Source organism: Leuresthes tenuis, unplaced genomic scaffold (assembly GCF_036924035.1).
Source record: "Leuresthes tenuis unplaced genomic scaffold, fLeuTen1.0.hap1 SCAF_8, whole genome shotgun sequence".
Lineage (NCBI taxonomy): Eukaryota > Metazoa > Chordata > Actinopteri > Atheriniformes > Atherinopsidae > Leuresthes > Leuresthes tenuis.
The window spans coordinates 8868869-8888830 of NW_027325362.1; the positions used below are offsets into that span (position 1 = coordinate 8868869).

At 41.3% G+C, this 19962-nt stretch overlaps 3 protein-coding genes across 5 annotated transcripts in view; 1 reads left to right on the forward strand and 2 right to left on the reverse strand.

The window, feature by feature from the left end:
• camkmt (calmodulin-lysine N-methyltransferase) overlaps positions 1 to 5233 on the reverse strand; it is a 116081-nt gene extending 110848 nt beyond the window's left edge. The window contains exons 1-4 of one of the 2 annotated variants that reach the window (XM_072390692.1): positions 5186 to 5233; positions 4856 to 5032; positions 3820 to 3998; positions 3123 to 3187 (exon numbers count right to left, since the gene is read on the reverse strand). In XM_072390692.1, coding sequence (XP_072246793.1) covers positions 3123 to 3187; positions 3820 to 3998; positions 4856 to 5017 — 406 coding nt within the window. In that variant the 5' untranslated portion in view covers positions 5018 to 5032; positions 5186 to 5233. Of the gene's footprint in view, positions 1 to 3122; positions 3188 to 3819; positions 3999 to 4855 lie in introns of both variants that reach the window. The other variant, XM_072390691.1, reaches the window with a different exon arrangement.
• Positions 5234 to 5365: 132 nt separating this feature from the next.
• On the forward strand, positions 5366 to 12333 carry prepl (prolyl endopeptidase like). 2 transcript variants are annotated; one of them, XM_072390693.1, is made up of 15 exons: positions 5366 to 5706; positions 6030 to 6158; positions 6483 to 6549; positions 6718 to 6889; positions 7000 to 7094; positions 7183 to 7309; positions 7384 to 7600; positions 7908 to 8099; positions 8281 to 8493; positions 8755 to 8930; positions 9179 to 9395; positions 9651 to 9800; positions 10272 to 10398; positions 11781 to 11875; positions 12153 to 12333. In XM_072390693.1, exons 1-15 carry the CDS (start codon positions 5575 to 5577, stop codon positions 12267 to 12269), a joined length of 2226 nt encoding a protein of 741 aa, XP_072246794.1. In that variant the 5' UTR covers positions 5366 to 5574; the 3' UTR covers positions 12270 to 12333. The 2 variants fall into 2 exon arrangements, with proteins under 2 accessions (XP_072246794.1, XP_072246795.1); XM_072390694.1 differs by having other exon boundaries at positions 11787 to 11875.
• slc3a1 (solute carrier family 3 member 1) lies at positions 12316 to 19482 on the reverse strand. Its single transcript, XM_072390695.1, has 10 exons — positions 18902 to 19482; positions 17809 to 17988; positions 17550 to 17695; positions 17290 to 17415; positions 16811 to 16930; positions 14998 to 15122; positions 14363 to 14564; positions 13362 to 13544; positions 12949 to 13074; positions 12316 to 12871 (listed from the first exon to the last, which is right to left on the reverse strand). The coding sequence occupies exons 1-10, from the start codon at positions 19326 to 19328 to the stop codon at positions 12434 to 12436; spliced, it is 2073 nt and encodes a 690-aa protein (XP_072246796.1). The 5' UTR covers positions 19329 to 19482; the 3' UTR covers positions 12316 to 12433.
• Positions 19483 to 19962: the final 480 nt, after the last annotated feature.

A 19962-nucleotide genomic window follows, 5' to 3' on the forward strand; every position in this document is an offset into this window, starting at 1 on the left:
TGAAGAATAAAGGGCTTAGCACCACCCACCAAATGGAAATTTTGTCAAAGTCAAAACTGGCAACTGTCGACATCCTGATGTTGCTGGCGTCAACATATGTGCACAAATGCAGGAATGAGGAAAGCATTGACTCGACAGCACCTATGGCTTCCACGGTAGAGGATCCCAAACACTAAAGCATACAATCACAATAAGCTAATGGTCCAAGTGTGTAGAAATACCGAAGTCTGTGTGTTTCTTAATAGGAACACTACTAGGTCGCTGTTCCCTTTGAGCGAAACATGAATCCAAAAAGTAACCTCACAGCCCAAAGAGCCCTCTGAGCAAAAACCCTGCAACATCAACAAGCTTTAAACCCCACTCATCACACATCCACACATTCTGTGATTCATTCTTAATCACCCCACCCCAAGGGGCCTGTATTGTATCCTAAAATCCCAACCCTTGGCAGGAAACATTAATTCCTAAAATCCCAAACAACGCTTGTACAAAGCTTTCTTACAATTACAAGCCCCCACTGCCTAAGAACCAGCTAAAGAACCAGGAAGGTCAGAAGTTCAAAGTTCAAATTATTTAAAGTGATCAAGTCTAGTCGGACAGAGTTCCAATCATTCATCAGCAACTCATAACGAGCTCCAAATATAACTGCAGCTTTACGACCTCTGGGTGACCACAGGAGGGGGAAGCTTTTTACAAGAGTACCTTACAAAGTGCAAACACAGGTAATGCCACCTTTGACCTAGGCAGGGTGTTACTCCTATAACAAACCTGGGTCACATATAAAGAGAGCTGCACTTCAAATGAGACCCACAGAGATCCCACAATAGCCAAATGCACATAAATTATTGTTTTTAAAAAAAGACTTTTGAAAGAAGCCTATCAGATCTGAGTCTAGAAATTACTTTCCCTCCTTTGATGTTCTGCTGAAATAACTGATTTTCAGATGTACTGTCTAACATAATTCACTAAAACCGTAATTTAGTCTGTCTTAGTTTTAATTCTTTGTTCCGCATAAAATACTTTTATAAAATGCATGCAATAATATGGTATTGCGATACACACTAATATACTAAACATCCTCTACGAGTGTTAGGGATTTGTGCTCAAATATGTTGAAGATGGTAAACTGTTTTCTCTGGAGTATGACGTCGTCATTGAGACAGACTCTCCATTTCCTAAAATCTTCAATGGGATGCCTGGTCTGCTCCTCCCATCTTGAAATAAAACCATTGACTCTGGCTTATCTTCACCTTAAGAAACAACATATTGTTCACGTACGTGCACACTTGTGGAACAAACACAATAGCTGGAGAGAGGGTCATGCTGAGAGGGGGTAGCACTTTTAAGCTGAGTCCACACATTTTGGATGCAGTGGGCTAATCCGGCCAGGCTTTTTAGCCTACTATTCAGGAGGACAAGGACCCCTAGGATTTGGGCTTGTCCACACCTCAGGGGTAGGGGATTATAAAGACAGCAGGAAAGGTGGAGAGGGTGTGAGGGCGGGTGACGTGAATTTGTGGTTATTAACATGGTAGCATTAGTAGATTTCTGCAAACATTGTGCCCCGCTGTATATCTTTGACAGAGCACACAGAAGTTAGAATGTGTGTGTTTGTGTATTTAGAAGGGTTTCAGTCTCATTCCCACCCCTAAAAAATATACCCCGAAGCTCTGACAAGGTCACCTCTGGGCCTTTCAGAGCCTCCTCTCAACCAGTCTTAATTGATCTCACGCATTACTAGTCCCAAACATGAGATGGAGAGAAGGAGGGAGATGGTTGCCCCATTGTTTGAGGAACGAGGTCCCCTTGCTAGTGGCTCTACACTCCTTATAAACACACACACACACACACACACACACAGACACACATTCCACCTCTGGCATGCCCACCCACCTTCTCCCCCTATTCTCCTCTCCCTTCCTCTATGCTCTCATCTCCGGCTGTGCTAATCCACTGGCCAAGTCAGGAACTCTGTTACCCATCTGGCCAAGCATGACTCCAGCTGAGAGGGATGGAGGGGTGGAAAGAAAATGAGGGGAGTGAAGGGGAGGGATTGTAAATTGAGAGAAAGGAATGTGAATGAGGGCGGTATGGTCATCAAAATATCATGTGTGTTGGTGAACACCTTTATTCTAGTTATTACTTTGTATATACTAGAGGACGAAGGCCATTAAGAACAGAGTGTATGAGGTATCCACAAAGGTGGCACAAGGATGACCTCTTCTTTTTCACTCTCCAAAGAGAAGAGCAAGGAGCCTGTTGTCTTCTGGTAAAGGAAAGGGATTATCCATATTAGCAGTCTGTAATGGGAGTTGCCACTGAGCTCTGTCATGAATTCTAAAGTTTGACTCCAGTGTGCAGTGAAGTAGCCACTAGCCATCACATTCACCTCTGACTCCGATTCCTGCGGAACCACCTGGCTCGTTAAAGCTAGCCTATGACCTTTCCCAAACCTATCACATGCCTGAAAAAGAAGATACACTCAAAGCAGTGTATAAAGACTTAAAAGGGAACACCAATTACATTTGTCAGTAGTGCAGTGTTGTAAAGCTAATCGGGTATAGTTTCTTTTTTATTTTTTAGTTGAAATAACTCCGACCAAATTCACCGTGATTAATACAATATGAGTACATGATAAACTGCTATAGAAGGCACATAAGAGACAATCACACCACCTTCATCAAACCATCATCAATCCCTAACAACACAAAGCATGACTTTATCCCAAACTTTAGGCGTGTGTTAGTCAGGTATAAAAGTGAGGAAGCAGTATGTTGTTAAAACCACTGAGCTCTTCAATACCTCTAAAAGGCCCTAGGTCATCTTCATGAGATAACGTGGGGATAGATTATACAGCAGTTTAAAGGAAATAAATACATGACATAAAAAACCCTTTGAGGACTGAGAAGAAACACACTTCCATTTAAAGAGATGGAAATTAACCTCCTACATCCAACACGAACAGCGACCAGCACAAGATTAATGCATATTTGTCTGTGTGCGTGTGTGTCAATGACAAAATCCAGGGCACAGTAATGGTATAACCAACTACAGGGCAATGTTTACACTAATTAATAATAAATACAATGGCCTTGTAGTAATAAGAAGAAATATGTACTTACAGACATTGCCGGTGTTGTCAAAACTGTTGAGCACTTCATTAACTCTAAGAGGCCCCATGTTATCTCTGTGAAATACAGACATATAGATGATGAAACAGCAGTCTGTGGAAATATATGGTGCTTTTTATGAAGAAACCAGATTAAAAATCAAACGCATAAAAATGTTTATAAATACATGCATTGTTCACCAGGAGAAGTATCAAATCTAAACCCAGATTTAACTTGTTATACATCGCCAAGTTTCACGTGTATTTGACTAAATAACATTTAAGATTTGTTACATTTAAAACATTTCTAAAACTATCTCAAAACAGTTAAAAGTCCTTTAGTTTCAAGTTTAAAAAGTTTTTGACATTTTCTTGTGAACTTCATGCTAAAACCAAAAATCTGCTACACCTTCTTAACTGTAATCTATTCACAATTATGGTACTTTCTCTGTAAACCCAAACATTCCTCACAAATCTTATCCCTATATTTCAAACTATTTTATAGCACAAGTTTTAACAACAGGATATGCATTGTGGATTGTCGTAGTTTTACAATTAACCACAGATTTTAGATACTCAAGGAAAATAGCTTTACTTTTGATAACAAAAGCACTGTAACATGATAAAATCCTAGACTTATTCAATACTAACAGTCTGCAGTTTTGTGGTATCACAAATAGCCCGTTGTCTGTGTGTGTCTGCATGTATACCTGAGCAAGGCACTGTACTCAGGAAAGCAGACACTTCTGTACTCCACCCACTGGTCATCTGAGGTATCACTTTGGTCCTGTACCACAAAGTTTTTCCTGCTGAAAAGGTCAAATGTTGCAAACCTGCGAACAGACACCTGTTTGATCTCTGCACTGTCTGCCTGCTTCTGACACAACACCTGTGAGAGAGATATGAAGAAAAGAAGCACTCTCTTATCTCCGCAAAACCAATCCATTAGTTGTGATTTATTTTCATAAACTGTGAAGGATAAGCATTTGTTAAATGAATACCCCATGTTTCATGTTTCAGGAATACTATACTATATAATGGATATGATAGATATTTTCACCAAAGTTTACATTCTTTTTTCATGTGAAAATATAGTAATCATAAGTCAAAATGCTGTTGTTTGTCAGGATGAAGACGTCTAAAAAAAAAGGGAAAACCCCATTGCAGGGAGCTATTTTTGTCATCCTGTTGCAAGGTCTGTGTTATGCCCATCTATGGGAAAGACCTAAAGTCATGTGCTCAGCTATTCCTCTTGTGCATAAAAAGTTTTTGGATTGCAAAAAAGTGACAAAGTTGCTGTTTAGCAGCAGGGAATATATGGGTGTAGATTTACAGAAGACATGTTAATAGTTTATACTGAATGTCAAAGCAAAAAAACTGTTAAAAGACAGTCGTCATACTGTAATAGAGTACTAAAAAGCAAAACATTCACTTAATGTGAGCTAAGAATGAAATATGTGAACTCTGCAGTATAGATGCAGTTGGATGTCAGGTAAATAAACATAAACAGGGAGAAAACTGGTTATTCATTACTATTGGTCCACAATTTAGCGAGATTATTCTAATGAACAAACAAAATACAGAGATGCAAAACAATACATATCATGTTTGGGGATTTTTAAAACGTGTTTGCGAATATCGTCCAAATGCATTATATCTATGCTTCCTTTTCAGGATACAATTCCATCAAAATGGGGTTTGTTGGAATAGAAGTCTCGACAAACAGTATATGCAAAGCGTAAATACCTGTCTTAGTAGAGTCCATCTGGCTCGAGCGACATCAGTTGCACCGCAGGTCCTTCCTCGTGAGTTTCGAGCATTAGATGTGCAGGTATCTTTATTAATATTTTCCCTCAAAGGCGAAGCCGGCTCGGTTTTCTCTGCAGTACCGGTGGAGTCCCTCTCCATTTTATCGTCAATGTTCTGAATCGGAGATAAATCCGTTTTAAAAAGATCCATGCTAAAGAGCTGTCACAGTTCTCAGTATAAATGAGGTCTAATAAAACAAAAACAACACGTATTCTAATAACCACAAAAAAGCAAAAATGATGGTAGATACGGTTTAACTGAAATCACCTGTTACACTCCCAGTACATGCATGCTACTTCCGTACACTTTTCCCACTCGAGACATAACAGTACATTACCGAAACTACCGAACTCGATTTTCAGTTATAACTCTAGACTGCGCATGAGCAAGTTTGATTATTTCGGCCTGGGACTTCTGTCTACGTCATTAAGTTGGCTTTGTTTAGGAAATCATGCACGTGCATAGAAATAGCGTATAGCTAACGTTTTGTCGTAACGCAACGCCAAACATTACAGGCTGACATGCGATGTATATCCATCTATGAAATGCTTTTGTTGTCGTAAACATAGCACACGGTACCTGGTGATATCAGTGAGCTAACTGACAACACGTAAACATAACCGGTGACCTGGCTAATTAACCGTTATATCTTTATAATGATGGTTTTATCGTTTTTGCTGTGTTCGTCGGCCCGTCTCCTCACACTTTCTCCCGTACAGCTGTGGAAACTCGCAGTTTGCAAACGGAAAACATGGCTGTCTTTGTACGTCAGGCGTTGCTCCATGTCGGTAAGGGTGTTCAGTGAAAGTTAAAGATGCCGTATGTGCTCACCTTCGGTTTGGTGTGAGGCTGTTAAGTTAGTTGATAGTTCAACAAGGTGTCTCCTCACAACCCCATTCCATATGTTACAGATGAATTTACTGGAATGCCATTATAAATATAAATAAGATGGATAAACGGTACTTATCAGTTTGTAATTTCACTGGTTTTCCCCAATGAGTAAGTGATGTGTACAGGGAACAATACTTGATGAGAACAATGATGTTCCTGGTGATTGAAGCTTCAAGTTGCAATACTATAAAATATTTTATTGTTTTTGCCCCTCTTTTAGGAAACTTCTGTCTCATCAGTTCATGAGCTCAGCTCTGGAATTGACAAGTACAAGGACTTGCAGAAGTATTTTGTCAGGAGACTGAAGGCAACATACCACAGGTTCTCCAACATAGCTGACCAGTCAGTGGTGAGGCCTGCTGTCTGCTATGGGTTTGAATCATTTTCTCCCAGTTTGTAGATAAAGTATTTAAATGACAAACTTTTTTTAGCTTAATAAGAAGAAGTGAAGTTACTAACTAGTCCGCTATTTAGCGGATGCTTTAGGACAGAAAAATAACTTTTGTGTCATGACCCATGTCCAATTATAAGAACACTAACTTTACTTTTGTGATGTCAGGGGCGCAGAGTTTGCATTTCTGTGTGGAATCACATCCTGTGCATTCAATGAACAGGATATTGCTTTAAGAATCCAAATTATTTTTATAATACACTATAGTTTATCATGTCACAGGTCTGTGGGCATCACCATGTCTACTTTATTGAAGATGACGGCATTTACAGAGAGGACAAGAGACAGAGTAAGCAGGAAAAAATAATTCTGTTAAAACTACTAACATTATCATCTCAAAACATCTATTTGTATATACTCTATAAACTCATCCCCATGTCTACTGATTTTATGCCATCCATTATTAGGCCTGCTGACTGTTTTGTTTCACTCGTTCCTTTTCTTTCTCTGTTCGTAGAGGATCTGAGACCAGAGAAGGTGTTGCATATCGAGCGATCATCTAGAGAAGACAAGAGGACAAGAGTTGAGGGAAAGCAGAGGTTTCAGTGGATTGTCCAGAGAATACGTCTGTCCCCACAGGAGAAGCATCTCGCCGCTACGCTAAAATGTACTCGTGGAGAAGAGCTGAGGTAAATCAAACATAAAGACATTTTTTTACAGTATTTTTAATTCATTATGAATATTGTGACTGTTCCACTTGCTGAAATAGTAAATTATTAATGATACTGTGATAAACAAGGTGTGTGGTTGTAAGACTTGGACTTGGTGGGAGCAGTTTCCTTCCTCTGGATCCCCAAAACATCGTAGTCACACTGGAGAGAGTCTTCAGCTTTGGTAAATCTTTTGATCATTTTTACCCAAATAAATGTATTTCTCTTGTGTTAAAACAGAAGGATAATAATGTGTATGTTTATAACTGCAGAGTGGGCCACAGACGACGTCCTGTTTTACACAACTCTGGAAGGTCTACGTTCCAACGCAGTGTTTCGTCTGGACCTGACCTCTGGTGGAAAAAGGATAAGCTCTGTATATGAGGAAACTCAGCCTCAGTAAGTGTAAATGATGTGGCATGTAAGCGTTCCCTACTGCCAAACAATCTCTGATTTAAACACCAACATCTTAGTGTTTTTGTGGAGGTTGCCCTGTCCAGAGATAGACAGATCCTGACCATCAACTGCAACAGTAGGACCAGTTCAGAGGTGCTGCTAAGTGATGTAACAGCATCCCATTTGGAGCCTTTTGTGGTGCAGCCTCGGCAGCTGGACCTCCTGTACCATGTGGAGCATTGGAGAAGGTGGCTAATTATACTATCTAATACAGGGCCAGGACAAGAATATCAGGTAAAGTATCTACAATATAAATATATACTGTTTATAGGATGCATAAATATGCTGAAATAATGTAATATTTTAAGACTGTTTCACATCTAATGTGTGGTCAGTTGTATGTATGTTATACACACAGTGTGTATTCAGTGTATTCACATCGGGTGTAATATTTTTCCCATATAGTGTTTTGGCCCCTACTGCTCTAAGAATGTATTATTTCCTCACATTTGACAAAGCATTAAGAATTCTTAACTCATAATGTAATATGAGATTTTTTTTTGTTTTTCTAAGATAAGAGATTTATTTGTGTGTTCGCCAGGTGGTGAAGGCCCCCCTCTCAGAGCCCTGCATGTCATCTTGGGTCCCTTTGTTTGCCCCTGGCCCTGGCAATGCAGTTAAAGACATGGACGTGGTTGGAGACCATTGTGTGCTGGTTGTAAGAGCAGCAGCCGGTGAACTCATTCTGATTGTAGTCCCACTGACCCGTCCCAGTGAAGCGTATGTTGTACAGGTCAGTCTCAAAGATGTATGGATGAACTGAAGGGGAAACTTAGTCTGAACTTGCTTATGCTCCTTTTTGCTTTTGCTTGCTCTTAGTCTTGATTTTTTTTTTGCTGTTATTTTGCTTCATATTGTGGTCTTATTTATTAATGTATTAATGTAGTCTTATACTCTCTTAACTCCTACCCCAGCTCCCCCGCTGGGCGTGTGCCATTGAAACCAAGAGACCAGGCTTGGAAGACCAACAAAATGTGCTAGAATTCCTTATATCATCTCCAGTCCGTGCACCAGTGTCATACTGTCTGTACCCTGAGAATGGGCTCCTTTCATCAGGTACTGAAGATGGGTCCTTCCCAGAGGAACAAGCCAAGTTCATCACCACACGCTTGGAGGCCTGCAGCCAAGTGAGAACACTTGATCTATAAGTCACATGCATACACACTGAAACCGTGTCAGCAGGAGGGAATGCATTTTGTAGTAGGAGTCAAGTGTCCGCTGATAGACTTCTTGTCACACTTGGCCACCAATATGTACCTACTCTCAAACAGAGTAGGCAAGTGATGTCATATACAAAACAAATCAACAAGACTTGTTTTTAAGGAGATTTAACTGTCAAAGTCACCCCCTCCAGTCTGGAAAATATTCTGTCTGCCTGTCCCTTGTAGGATGGTACTTTGGTGCCAATGACACTATTTCATGCAGCACCTGTGGAGGGTCTGAGCCAGGCTCCTTTGTTGGTCCATGTATATGGAGCTTATGGCAGAGATGTCAACATGGAATTCTGCCCGGGGAAAAGAATGCTGTTGGAGCAGGGCTGGGTACTGGCCTACTGTCACATCAGGTAATGTGTTACTCCTCCAGCAACAAGAAAATAACTCGATGAGCTCAGGGGAGAGTTTGCAGACAATAAACCTGTGTATACTAGCATGATTTAAACCAAAAGTACCTGGTACTGAAATGGCAAAGGTTAGTCCCAGGAAAATGGTGCCGCAGTTGAAACGCAGCTATTGACAGTGTAGCACTCTCGCTGCAGGAGACCAATTCAAACAAGTTCCTCCTCCGTCTGCTCTTTGCTTGTTTACTCTTTAGAGGTGGAGGTGAGTGCGGCCTTTCTTGGCAAAGACAAGCTCGTGTAGAAGGGAAGCTGAGGGGAGTGGAGGACCTCCAAGCCTGTCTCCATCACCTTTTCTCTTTAGGAATCTCTTCTCCTTCACTCACTGCCCTCACAGCCTGCAGTGCTGGAGCTGTGCCAGTGGGAGCACTGTGCAACAGACACCCCAACATGATGCGGGCTGTAACACTGCAGGTAAGATGCTGCTGAACATTATGTTTGTGTGTGTGTGTGTGTGCTTGGCTCTTGGAGTGTTTCACTTTCAGTCTTTTCTTACTCTGTGTTGAAAAAAGAATATTGTGGACTGTGTTCCCAGGGGCCGCTTAAATAAACTGGGCTTTTGCCAAGCGTTTGATACAAACTGAGTTGTTGTATTAACTGCATCTCGGTCCTCTATTATGAAAGATCACTCACACACATGCATCCAAAGCCATCTCTTTCTTTGTTCAGGCTCCTTTCCTGGATGTGCTTGGAACTATGGAGGATCCCAGCCTGCCTCTAACTTTGGAGGACAGAGATGAATGGGGAGACCCGGTGGGAAACCCGAAACACAGACACAGCATCACTTCCTACTGTCCACTTTACAACATTACTCCACAGGTACGGAGAGTAAAAAGGAAAAAAAAGTAACGAGTCATGTGTCCTTCTGCTCAAAAGAAAAGGGATGTTTTTACTTTATATATCACACTTTTTGTTGAACAATGGATGCAGTTCGCCCCTTTTTTTCTGTCTATGTGTGTGTCTGTATAACACTGTGCCAGAGATGATTTCAATTTTACTTGCCTGCTCTGTTAGGCCAGCCCCCAAAAAATAGCCCAAAAATGTCAGGAAATGATGAATCAAAACTAAAGAAAAGCCATTTTAAATAGCTTTGTCCCACATTTTAGATCAGAGCCAGTGTGGAATAACACTAACTTGGTAAATAAAAGAAGAATGACTTCTATCTTTTAAAAGATGCTCTGCTTTAGTCCCATGTGTCTCTGTTGATGTAGGGACATTGAGAACATTTATTAATAACTTTTGATAAGCATTGTGGGTTATTTAGTTTTTTCACATTTGCTTGTGAGACAGCACTACCCATCAATGTTGCTGACTGCATACAGTGGCGATCCCCGGATTCCTCTGGCAGGTGTGCTCAAATACACTGGATGTCTGAAGAAAGCCATTCTTACACACCACAGCATGGAGCCAAAGTCAGGTACTTGCACACACACTTTGATCAATTGTTGACAATGCAGATGCATTCACCGATCAGCCACAACACTGAAGCCAAGTGAAGTGAATATCATTGATCATCTGGCTGCAGTGCAATACCTCGGGTGCAGGCAGTCAAGTGTGAGTTACTTTGATACATACCACAAACCGAACATGCACCACCATTGCCTCTTTCAGCTGAACCATTTGAGACACCAGCAACCCAAAGAGCTCAGTGGATCTGCTGCTAACATCTTGTAGCTATATACAACAGGACACAAAAAAGTCCACTGTCCACACCCTGATGGGTCAGAGCTGTATAGATGGCAAAAGGAGTCCTATATGAACATACGGTTTCAAAAGAGCTGAGCACCTTTGACAGTGGACTTTGCATTTGTAGAAAACAGTCACAAGTAAATCAGTGACTTGTAAGTGAGTATGTTTCTTGTTTTGTTTCACTCACAACTACAAATTAAGTTCAGCGTGCCCTCACTTTTGCCTCATAAAACTGCTTCCGTTTGGGTGCGTTTTTTTCTGGTTGCACTCCAGATGGAATTCTAAAGTCCACGTGGATGCTGTGCTTTTTTATTTTTTAGATGTATTTTCTGCATCAGCAGAGGTTTTATGGGCTCAGGGTCATCTCCCTATAGTAGTGTCAGTGTGCATGTCCAGAGAGGCAGTGGTAATAGATTTCTGGGGTCTGTCTGGGGATGTGATACCAAAGTATAGCATAGGTGACCTTGTGGTAAAGCCCATGCTGGTGTGTGTGTGTGTGTCAGCTAATTGCTCTCATTCCCCCCAGACAGGCTCTTTCACCCTCTCACTCATAATCTTCCTTCACCACGTTGGTGGTACTCCTTATTTACACCACTCTCTCTTGCGCTGCTTCCTCTCTTCCCGTTTGAAATACACACGTTATCTGTCTCTGCCTTCACTGCCTCACGCTTCTGTTCATGCACACACCAGGCCGCTTCAGTGACTGTATATGTGTGTGTGTATGTCTTCCTAATCTGTCTTGCTCTGTTCTTCTGAGTCTTTGATAAAGTGTTGATGGCATAGACGCATCAAGGCGGGTGGGCAGGCCCATTAGCATGGTAAAAAGATAGCGTATCAGAGCAAGAGATTAGACGCTACAGACTGGGAGCTGTCAAGGTCAAGACCGCACTTGTGAAACAGTCCACACCAGAGAGACAAGGATGGGTGGGGTAATAAGGAGTGACTGAGAAGGGGGCAACATTAGAAGGGAGGATGAATTAATGAATGAAAGAAATAGTTAGTGAAAAAGAAGATTTTGGACACACAATATCCTAAATGCTTAAACGATTAGTTATTTTTTTTTCTGTCTTCCTGCATTTTGCCTTTAATGCCTTATTGTCATCTTCTCAGTTTCAGAATGTAAGCGAGCACCAAACGTAGTTGTGAATATCCAACCTGGAACAAATCACCTTGGCCCAGAAGACTTTGAGCAGATGATTGAGGAGGTATGAAACTCATGAGCTGCTTTTAGCATGTTCTAAACTTTTAAATGTTACTGCAAATAGTGCAGATGTGACAGTTATTTCCCTGTCCACTGAGAGGCCACATTAATTCTGAAAATTCAATGTGTTGATGTGGAAATGGCATCATCGCAAGCTAAAACTCTGTGATAAAACCCAGTCAGATCTTATTAGAGTGTGACTATGCAGAATATCCCTGTTAGGTTGCACATTAGAAAAAGTCTAAAGCTTTTTGTCTCTCGTTTCTTTCACCCTGATACAGGAAGCCCTCAGGCTTGCATTTCTGTACACAGAGCTCGGCCTTGACGCTCCGCGACCTCCACGCAAGAAAAGGAGATCACAAAGTTGTCAAGAGGCAGACAGGAAGGAAAAATACTAATACCCAAGCATTTACCATCACAGCCACAACAACTGTAGCAAATTCATCAGTATTTATCTGTTTTATTGTGTGACAAAGGGCCTTATAAAAGGAGAGACTGAAGAACAGTCCCAGTGATTTGATTTGGACAGTGAAGCTGTAATAACTGCATACAGTTTGTCCAGTTAACATCCGCATTTATAAAGTATGCCAATGGTCTCCAAATAGCAGGCCTTCTCGGAGACGTAGCACTCTGTAGGGTGGTTTGGATGAAACCGAGTGTAGGTCGAATACTGCATCACCAAACCCTCTCCAGCTTCTGTCAGGATACTAGACTTCTGAAACACTTTTCCATTGTTGACTGTGTTTGTGCTAGTTGCCACCCTCAGCTGCTCGGGTAACTCTTGAATTGAGGATAGATTTGTGGTGGCAGATTGTTTCCCAAAGTTAAGCACCATGAGGTAAGCTTGTTTGTGTCCATCAAGCTCTCTGATGTAGGAGAAGACGTTGGCATCGGCATGGACGTAGCAGAACCACCCCCGCTGAAAGGGGAGCTCTGACTGACGCAGGCTGCTCAGGGAGCGATACTGAGCCAGCACAGAACCGTCATCTTTCATCTGGACCTGGAAACGATACATGATCAACAAAAATCTCTGGTCTTTTTGTGTGCGTGTTAAACTTCAGTGGAAGAGCCTTGTACCTCCACATTGACGCTTTCGTAGGCAGGGTGTAAAGGTAACCAGGTCAGGTTGGTCTTGTTGTTGAAGCCTGCGTTCAAGTCACCGCTCCACTGCATGGGAGACCGTTCCGGGTCCCGACTGGCACTCTGCAGTGGAAGCACAGCAAAAATGTTGACACTTGAGATTTCTTTTGCCAAGTTGTAATCATTGATGTCAGTATATATCCTTCTTGTATTTGTTTATTTATTTTGTGTAGATTCCTTCATCACAGACCTTTATAAGGTGCAATTTTCTCACTGGTGGGATAATAAAGGGTTATTCTATTCTTTATTATTAACAACTTTTTTTCTTGTTTTGTAATGTCAGTGATTAAACTGGCCATCTTTTATGCATTTAGTTTTAGTTTTTTCTTTAATGTATGTTCAATACTGACCGCATTGTATTTGCCAGCAGGGTCCTGTATCTGACTCGCTGTGACATTAATGTTCTCCATGCCGATCTCTTCGCCATAATAGGTGGTGGGTGTGCCAGGGAGGGTCAGCAGCATCATGTTGATGGCACGAACATAAATAGAACCAGCGCTGGAAGCAATTCTGGATTTGTCATGGTTCCCAACCTGAAAACAGGGTGATGTAAGAGAAATAAGGCATTTTGAGAGGTGAATGAGATGTGTTTGCGGGGAGGGAAAGGGATGAAACTGATGAGTTGTTGTAATAAAAGGAAAAAAGCTCAGGTTAAAAAAAGTGACAGGGTAGAAACCTGAGCAGCACTGTGGGCCAATTAGACTACAAGAGAGGAGTAAAATGACGCTGCATCAATCATAAAACAGCAGAAATGATGGGGAAAATAGCCCCTTTGTGAGGTTAGAAGAGCAGGTAATTATCTCGTACTGAAACCACTTCTCTGTGACAAAGAAACAGTTTGTCGATGATCCAAGAAGCACAAACAAGCACGTCTTTGTGTTCAAAAGTGGAACCTGGATATGACCAGTAAAAGTGTTTTTCTTTGGATCTAATAAACAGCAATTACTGAAAAAAGCTTCAGAACGAGCAGTAATCAAACATAATTAGATGCATTTTAGTTTGAGTACCACCTTCTCATATTGAGTTTGGGCACGATACCTTGTATGAAAAATCATCCAGAAAGTGCCCTATGGTTATTAAAACCTGGAGGAAAAGCATGATCTAACCAGACTCCTGGATAAGCCAGATACAAATGACCAAAGAGCCATTCGAAGGGTCTCGGCACATCGGTCACACAAGTCTCACAACCTACGATAGCACTTTTCACTTTTAATCCTGGCAGGACCCTGATTTAGTCTTGTGGTTTTTATGATGGGGAAACAAAAGTATAATTGTAATATACGTCTTTGGAAGACAGATCATGTGTTAAAGAATCTGAAAAACTATTATACAAGTTAGTGAGGGGACTCACCACCCAGTTGGGCCATTTCCCTGTTGGCATGTTAGCCATCCAGAGGTCAACCAGATGTTTCGCCCACACACCGCTGGTGTTATGAGGCAGGTCCAGCAGATAAAAGTTGAAGGGGAAATCGCTTTCCCTAACCAGTCGGGTTCCGTAGTACATCATGGTCTTCTCCACCTCATGGTAATCATATGACTCTGTCACCATGAACCTGCAAAACATTAGAAACATCATACATCATATGATTCTGCACCAACTCAACTTCAGGCAGGTTTTCCAGTTCATTGGCTGTTATTGACATAATTATTGATCCCACATCATATCATCTCATTATATGCAGTGTTTTGAATAAAGTTGGTCTTATTTATGAAATTTAACAGTCGTCTATGAGAAGTACAACTTGAAATATTCCTTTGACTTGGAAATCATCCTTGTCTGCACTATATACGAGTGGTTCTCCTGCTGGTTATGTAGGTATTGGCTACATGTGTGGATCTCAGATAAAAGCTGGGAGCATTTTTACACATGGTTGTTTAGGATTAATCAGGCGTATTGTATCATTGTCACATGGAAAGAAAATTGGTGAAATTTGAGCGTTACACGTCTCTGATTTTAGTGATTGTAGCGCTGAACAGCTTCAGTACCTGTATCTGCCAGGCTCACGGCTGTAGGCGTCCATCTCTGCCCTAAAGTCCCTCAGCAGGTCATGCAAGCCCACCTGACTGTATGTGTAGTCCCGGTAGAGGTCCCACTCTGTAGTTATAGACTCCTGCAATGAGATGAAGTTGCTATATTGGACTTCCTGCTTTGTTCAAATTTCAGTCAAAGTATTGTGTTTTCATTATTTTGAGTTAGATTAAAGCTACAAAGAAGAGGCACATTTGTGCTAAAGTTTCCACAATGAGAGATAGTGGAGTTTGAGAAAGCTCTGGTATTTTTCTCTTTCCACTGCAAGTAAGGAGAGCTTGTCCCCTAATGTATTCCTTTCCCAGGGCAAAGCACAGAGTCCATTTAAAGGCCTGGTAGATGGAAAGTAAGTAGAAACCAGATACACAGTCAAGAGGCCAAAACAAAAGACAAGGGACCCTTGGTTCAGTAATCAAGAGTTATTTGTATGTGATAAAAGTGTTCAAATGAAAGTTTTGCTTTAACGCAATTGTTAGATCACATTTTGTACGTCTTGATAAAGCAGGTCAGAGATACAAAGAAGGAAAGATTATGACAGAAAATACATTAATTTGACTCAAAATAAAATGCTTTGCATTTTTAGAAGAATCAAATCAAGTCCCGGGCGTCCTTTTCAAGAACAGTGAATAACACCTAATGTGCCTTTTTGTGTGAGAAAAAACACTGAGTTGAAGTTGTGCCAAATGAGCCATTCAACCAGCAGGCAGTAAAGCACAAAGCTGGTCTGACTTTAAATCTACGAACAGCATTAAACCTCTAAAGCAGAAACGATAACACAAACACACACTGTAATAAAGGCGTTATTGATGTCTTACTGTTTATCAAAGTGTGTATTTTTAGACATTACGGTCTCTATAGTGCCAAACTAAGACTCAAACTTTAGACTTTATAGTCTATAAATTTAGGTACAATGCAAAATCTGTGAGTATACCTCTAAGTCAAGAGTGAGCATACAAGTCAGCCCCGGTATTGTAGCATTACTCTGCATTGGTCAGTAAATCCAAGTGACTCACTAATCCTCTGAAATATGCTTCTTTTCAACTAATCTTTCCTCTGTGGGAAAAAACCTCAGCCTCTGCGGAACAAAAACTCTTTCTTACTGAGCTTAAGTCAGCGTGTGTCATGAACTTTTTGAATTGCAATTACAGTATTATCTCCAAAAGGGCACAAGACAAACCTGACATTTAAGCGAGAGATACATGATGAAGGCACATCATGTACAGTGTGAAAAACAGCCCACTCAGCTGTTGATTATGTTTGTTCTAGCAGCTGCACTGGAAAGTACCACTACAGTTAGTGGAGCTGTCTCTGCCCACAATGCTGCTTTTATGAATCATATTGTTTAAATTTGGAGCCTGATATGTGACTTATGAGTCAATAAAATCAAATCACGGTTATATAACAGAAGGTTACAGAAGAGATTGTTACCTAAAATGAACTTTGAGCAGTGGATGTTGTTGTCTTTGCGAATTAAAATTTAACATGATAAGCTAGGCCTGACAACTCATGATCATTTACAAAGACAATGAGGGCCAATAGCACGATAGCTTTTATTTTAGTGTCAAAACACAACAAAATGCTGAATAATGCTGGATCAGATGTTGTGTAATCCACAGTATGAATCCCGTAGTGGGTCATACATCCAATGGTGACACTGTCCCTCAAAAAAAATACATGGATGTTTAGATTTCACAGTGTGAAATTCACAGTTTGGAAGCACAATGCATCTTTCTATATGGATCCTATGTGATGCAAAACGGTAACACTCACTGGTGGTTTGTTGGGATCCACCTGTGGCTCGTTCCTCAGGTGTTCCGCTTCCAGAATGTGTTTCACCGCGTCCATCCGGAACCCATCCACCCCCTTTTCCAGCCAGAAATGAATGAGATCCTAAATTCAAATGATAAAAGTATTTACAATATGTGGAAGACTTGACTCTGTACCATTATTGTAACAATGTATTTTTGCAATAATTTGCAACTTCACTAAACTATTGTGTAACAAAGGATTATTGAGACACACAGGCATACTGTGTCATGCCTTCCAGAACACAGCTATTAACTGGTCTGAGTTGAGGTGTATTAAGGTCATAACAGATCTCTTTGGATACTTCAACAATAATGACACAGTGGAGAGGACAAAAGGGATGAAAATAATATACATACAAGGTTTTGGTGTGTGTGCTGCTGAAAAATATTTTTAGAAATGAGTCAGCAGCTGAGGTAATGTGCGATCTCAAGTGAGCTTACAATGATCTCTTGGCGGACATCTGGGTTCCTGAAGTTCAGGTCTGGTTGTTCCTTGAGGAATTGATGCAGGTAGCATTGTCCTCTGACTTCATCATAAGTCCATGACGAGTTTCCAAACACACTCACCTGGATGACATGAGGGAGAAAAATCCCATCTGATCACTGCACCAACAGAAAACCTTTTCAAATCTAAAACGCCTTTTTTTAAAATTCCATGTTATGATACAGTGCAGTGCAAAGCAACCAGTGCAAGTACAAACCCAATTATTCGGCTTTGGTGAAGTTGAATTGCAGTCAACCCAGACGTAGTAGTTCTCATAGTGAGGATCTCTCGTCCGACTCAGGTTGAACCATCTGTGGCGGTCACTGGTGTGATTGGGAATGAAGTCCATAATTAGCTTCAAATCTGGTGGGAACAGAGACAGAACATCTTCACTCAGCTATTGAGTCAACACTGTTACCACAAAACTAGATATGCCTGCACCTCTTTAACATAAATGGACAAAAGACAGTACACACCCCTGTTGTGCATTTCAGCCAGGAGTTCTTCAAAGTCCGCCATAGTTCCAAAGAGAGGATCGATGTCCCGGAAATCCTCCACATCGTAGCCGAAGTCCTTCATGGGAGAGCGGTAGAATGGACTGATCCAAACGGACTTGATGTTGAGGTACAGGAAGTGATCCAGCTTCTCTATAATTCCTGCCAGAACACAGACACAACAGTGCTGAAAACTGCTTCCCGAGATCCAAAGACCCTCTGCGGTCAAGAGGTAAGAGGCGTTTATGATTCTATAACTCGTATTAGGAAACACAACGCTGAAACTTAATTATGTGGAACCCCAAATTAGAAAAAGGAGGGTAAATTTGGAAAATTCACTCAAGAATTAGATAAATCAAATAATTACTATAACGTGTGTAACCTTTGTGTCATTGCAGAAAGAATGAAATCAAAATATTTCGTGCTTTGCTGCATTACCATGTCTTCTCATGTTCAAATAAACACATTTTTGCATTTCAGAGCTTTCACACACACTTGTTATGGCAAAAAGCATTTGATAATGCAGCCATAACATCTAACACTCCACTGCCATCGTAGAGTCTGGCTTTTTGGACTTGAATGGACCCTCCTTTTTGTCTTTGGTCCGGAGCAGAGTCCATTTCTTTCCAAAAAGACCTAGAATATTGATTTGTTTGATTAAAATACACGTTTCCACAGTGTGATGATCCATCACAGACTCCTCCAAGTCTAAAGAAGCCGACACCGCCTCTGGAGGAAGTTAACATGAGATTTCCATGTTGCATATTAAACTTCATCTCTGTTCCCATAAATTTCTCCAGTCCAAGTATTGTAATAAAAAAAAATTAAAAAATCCTGAATTTAAAGTTGTTGTTTTGGTTTTGGGACATTTTGAGTGGCGTTATGAGCTTGCTGTTTTAATGATAAATTAATTAAACGTTGATTGGGAATCCCTTTTAGTCTAAGTGTAACTAAAAGTAGCCAAAAATAATAAGTAAAAAAGTTTGGTTATCTAATATTTATAAGGTTTTAACCTTAACATAGAGGTAAACATTGCATCCCCTTCATTATAAAGTCCCAGTTACAGGCATCTCACCTTTGAGGTCTCCAACCCCATCACCGTCGGAGTCCTTGAAGGACCGGGGGTACACCTGGTACACGGGGGACACCTGCCACCAGCTCATGCACGGCGGGGACAGCGCGATGACCGTGATGGTGATCGCCACCAGCGCCAGGGTGCAGCACACCGTCAACCAGAACAGGATCTCTCTGGGCACTCGGTACCGAGCCTGAGAGGAGTACAGTAGCAACACCTCTTTAGGCATCCCGGCGTACGGTTTCACCTGCGTGTACTCTTCCGCAGCCGCGTCCGGGTCCATCTTCACCGCGGTAGAGTTCTGCTTCTCCTCCGGGTCCGGGCTGCTGCGGTCCGCCGCTCGCTCGCCGTCGTCTACATCCTGAAAACCCGGGTTCCTGGTGCACTCAGCCAGCTCCACGCGACCGCTTGATTTTTTCAAACGCATCTTATTTAGATTGTTTTTTCAAATTCAGAATCTGACAACAAACCGGCGAAGTGTCTTAAGGAGCCTGCGTTCAGAGGAGTAATGTGACTGCTGTAGGAGGGTCAGAGTAGAAATGAGACTCCTTCCCACAGCCCCTCACCACCGCTGCCACCTGTGGAATGTAGGAAACGTGGAAACTGGAGACTTTATTGAAATAGTTACAGATTAACATTTCTTATCTTGTACAGAGCTGAATAGAAGAGTTTGCCCTTCTTTACACAACCACCTCAGCAATCTCCAAACTCCAAACTTTATGCAAGCAAAGTTCAAGTTTTATTAAGGCAGCACTCAGTTGTTATGGATGCAGCAAATGGCATCTACTCCTGCATTTAAGGCGATCTGTGGCCAGGCATTTTATTCTTCCAAGCTCATTATGTGTTGAAAATAATAACATCCCCAACAATGTCAAGTACAAACTACATCTTCGGAAAAGTTTTCCAAAAAGCACCAAAATCTAAAATTCTGGTCAGTCTTGCCAAATAAAACAAATCTGGAATTTGGTTCAAGGAACACTCCTAAGAAGAAGTTGGGAGAGAAGCAAAGAAAGAATTATTCCCATAACTGCATCCTGGGAGGTTGTACAACCAGCAAATTA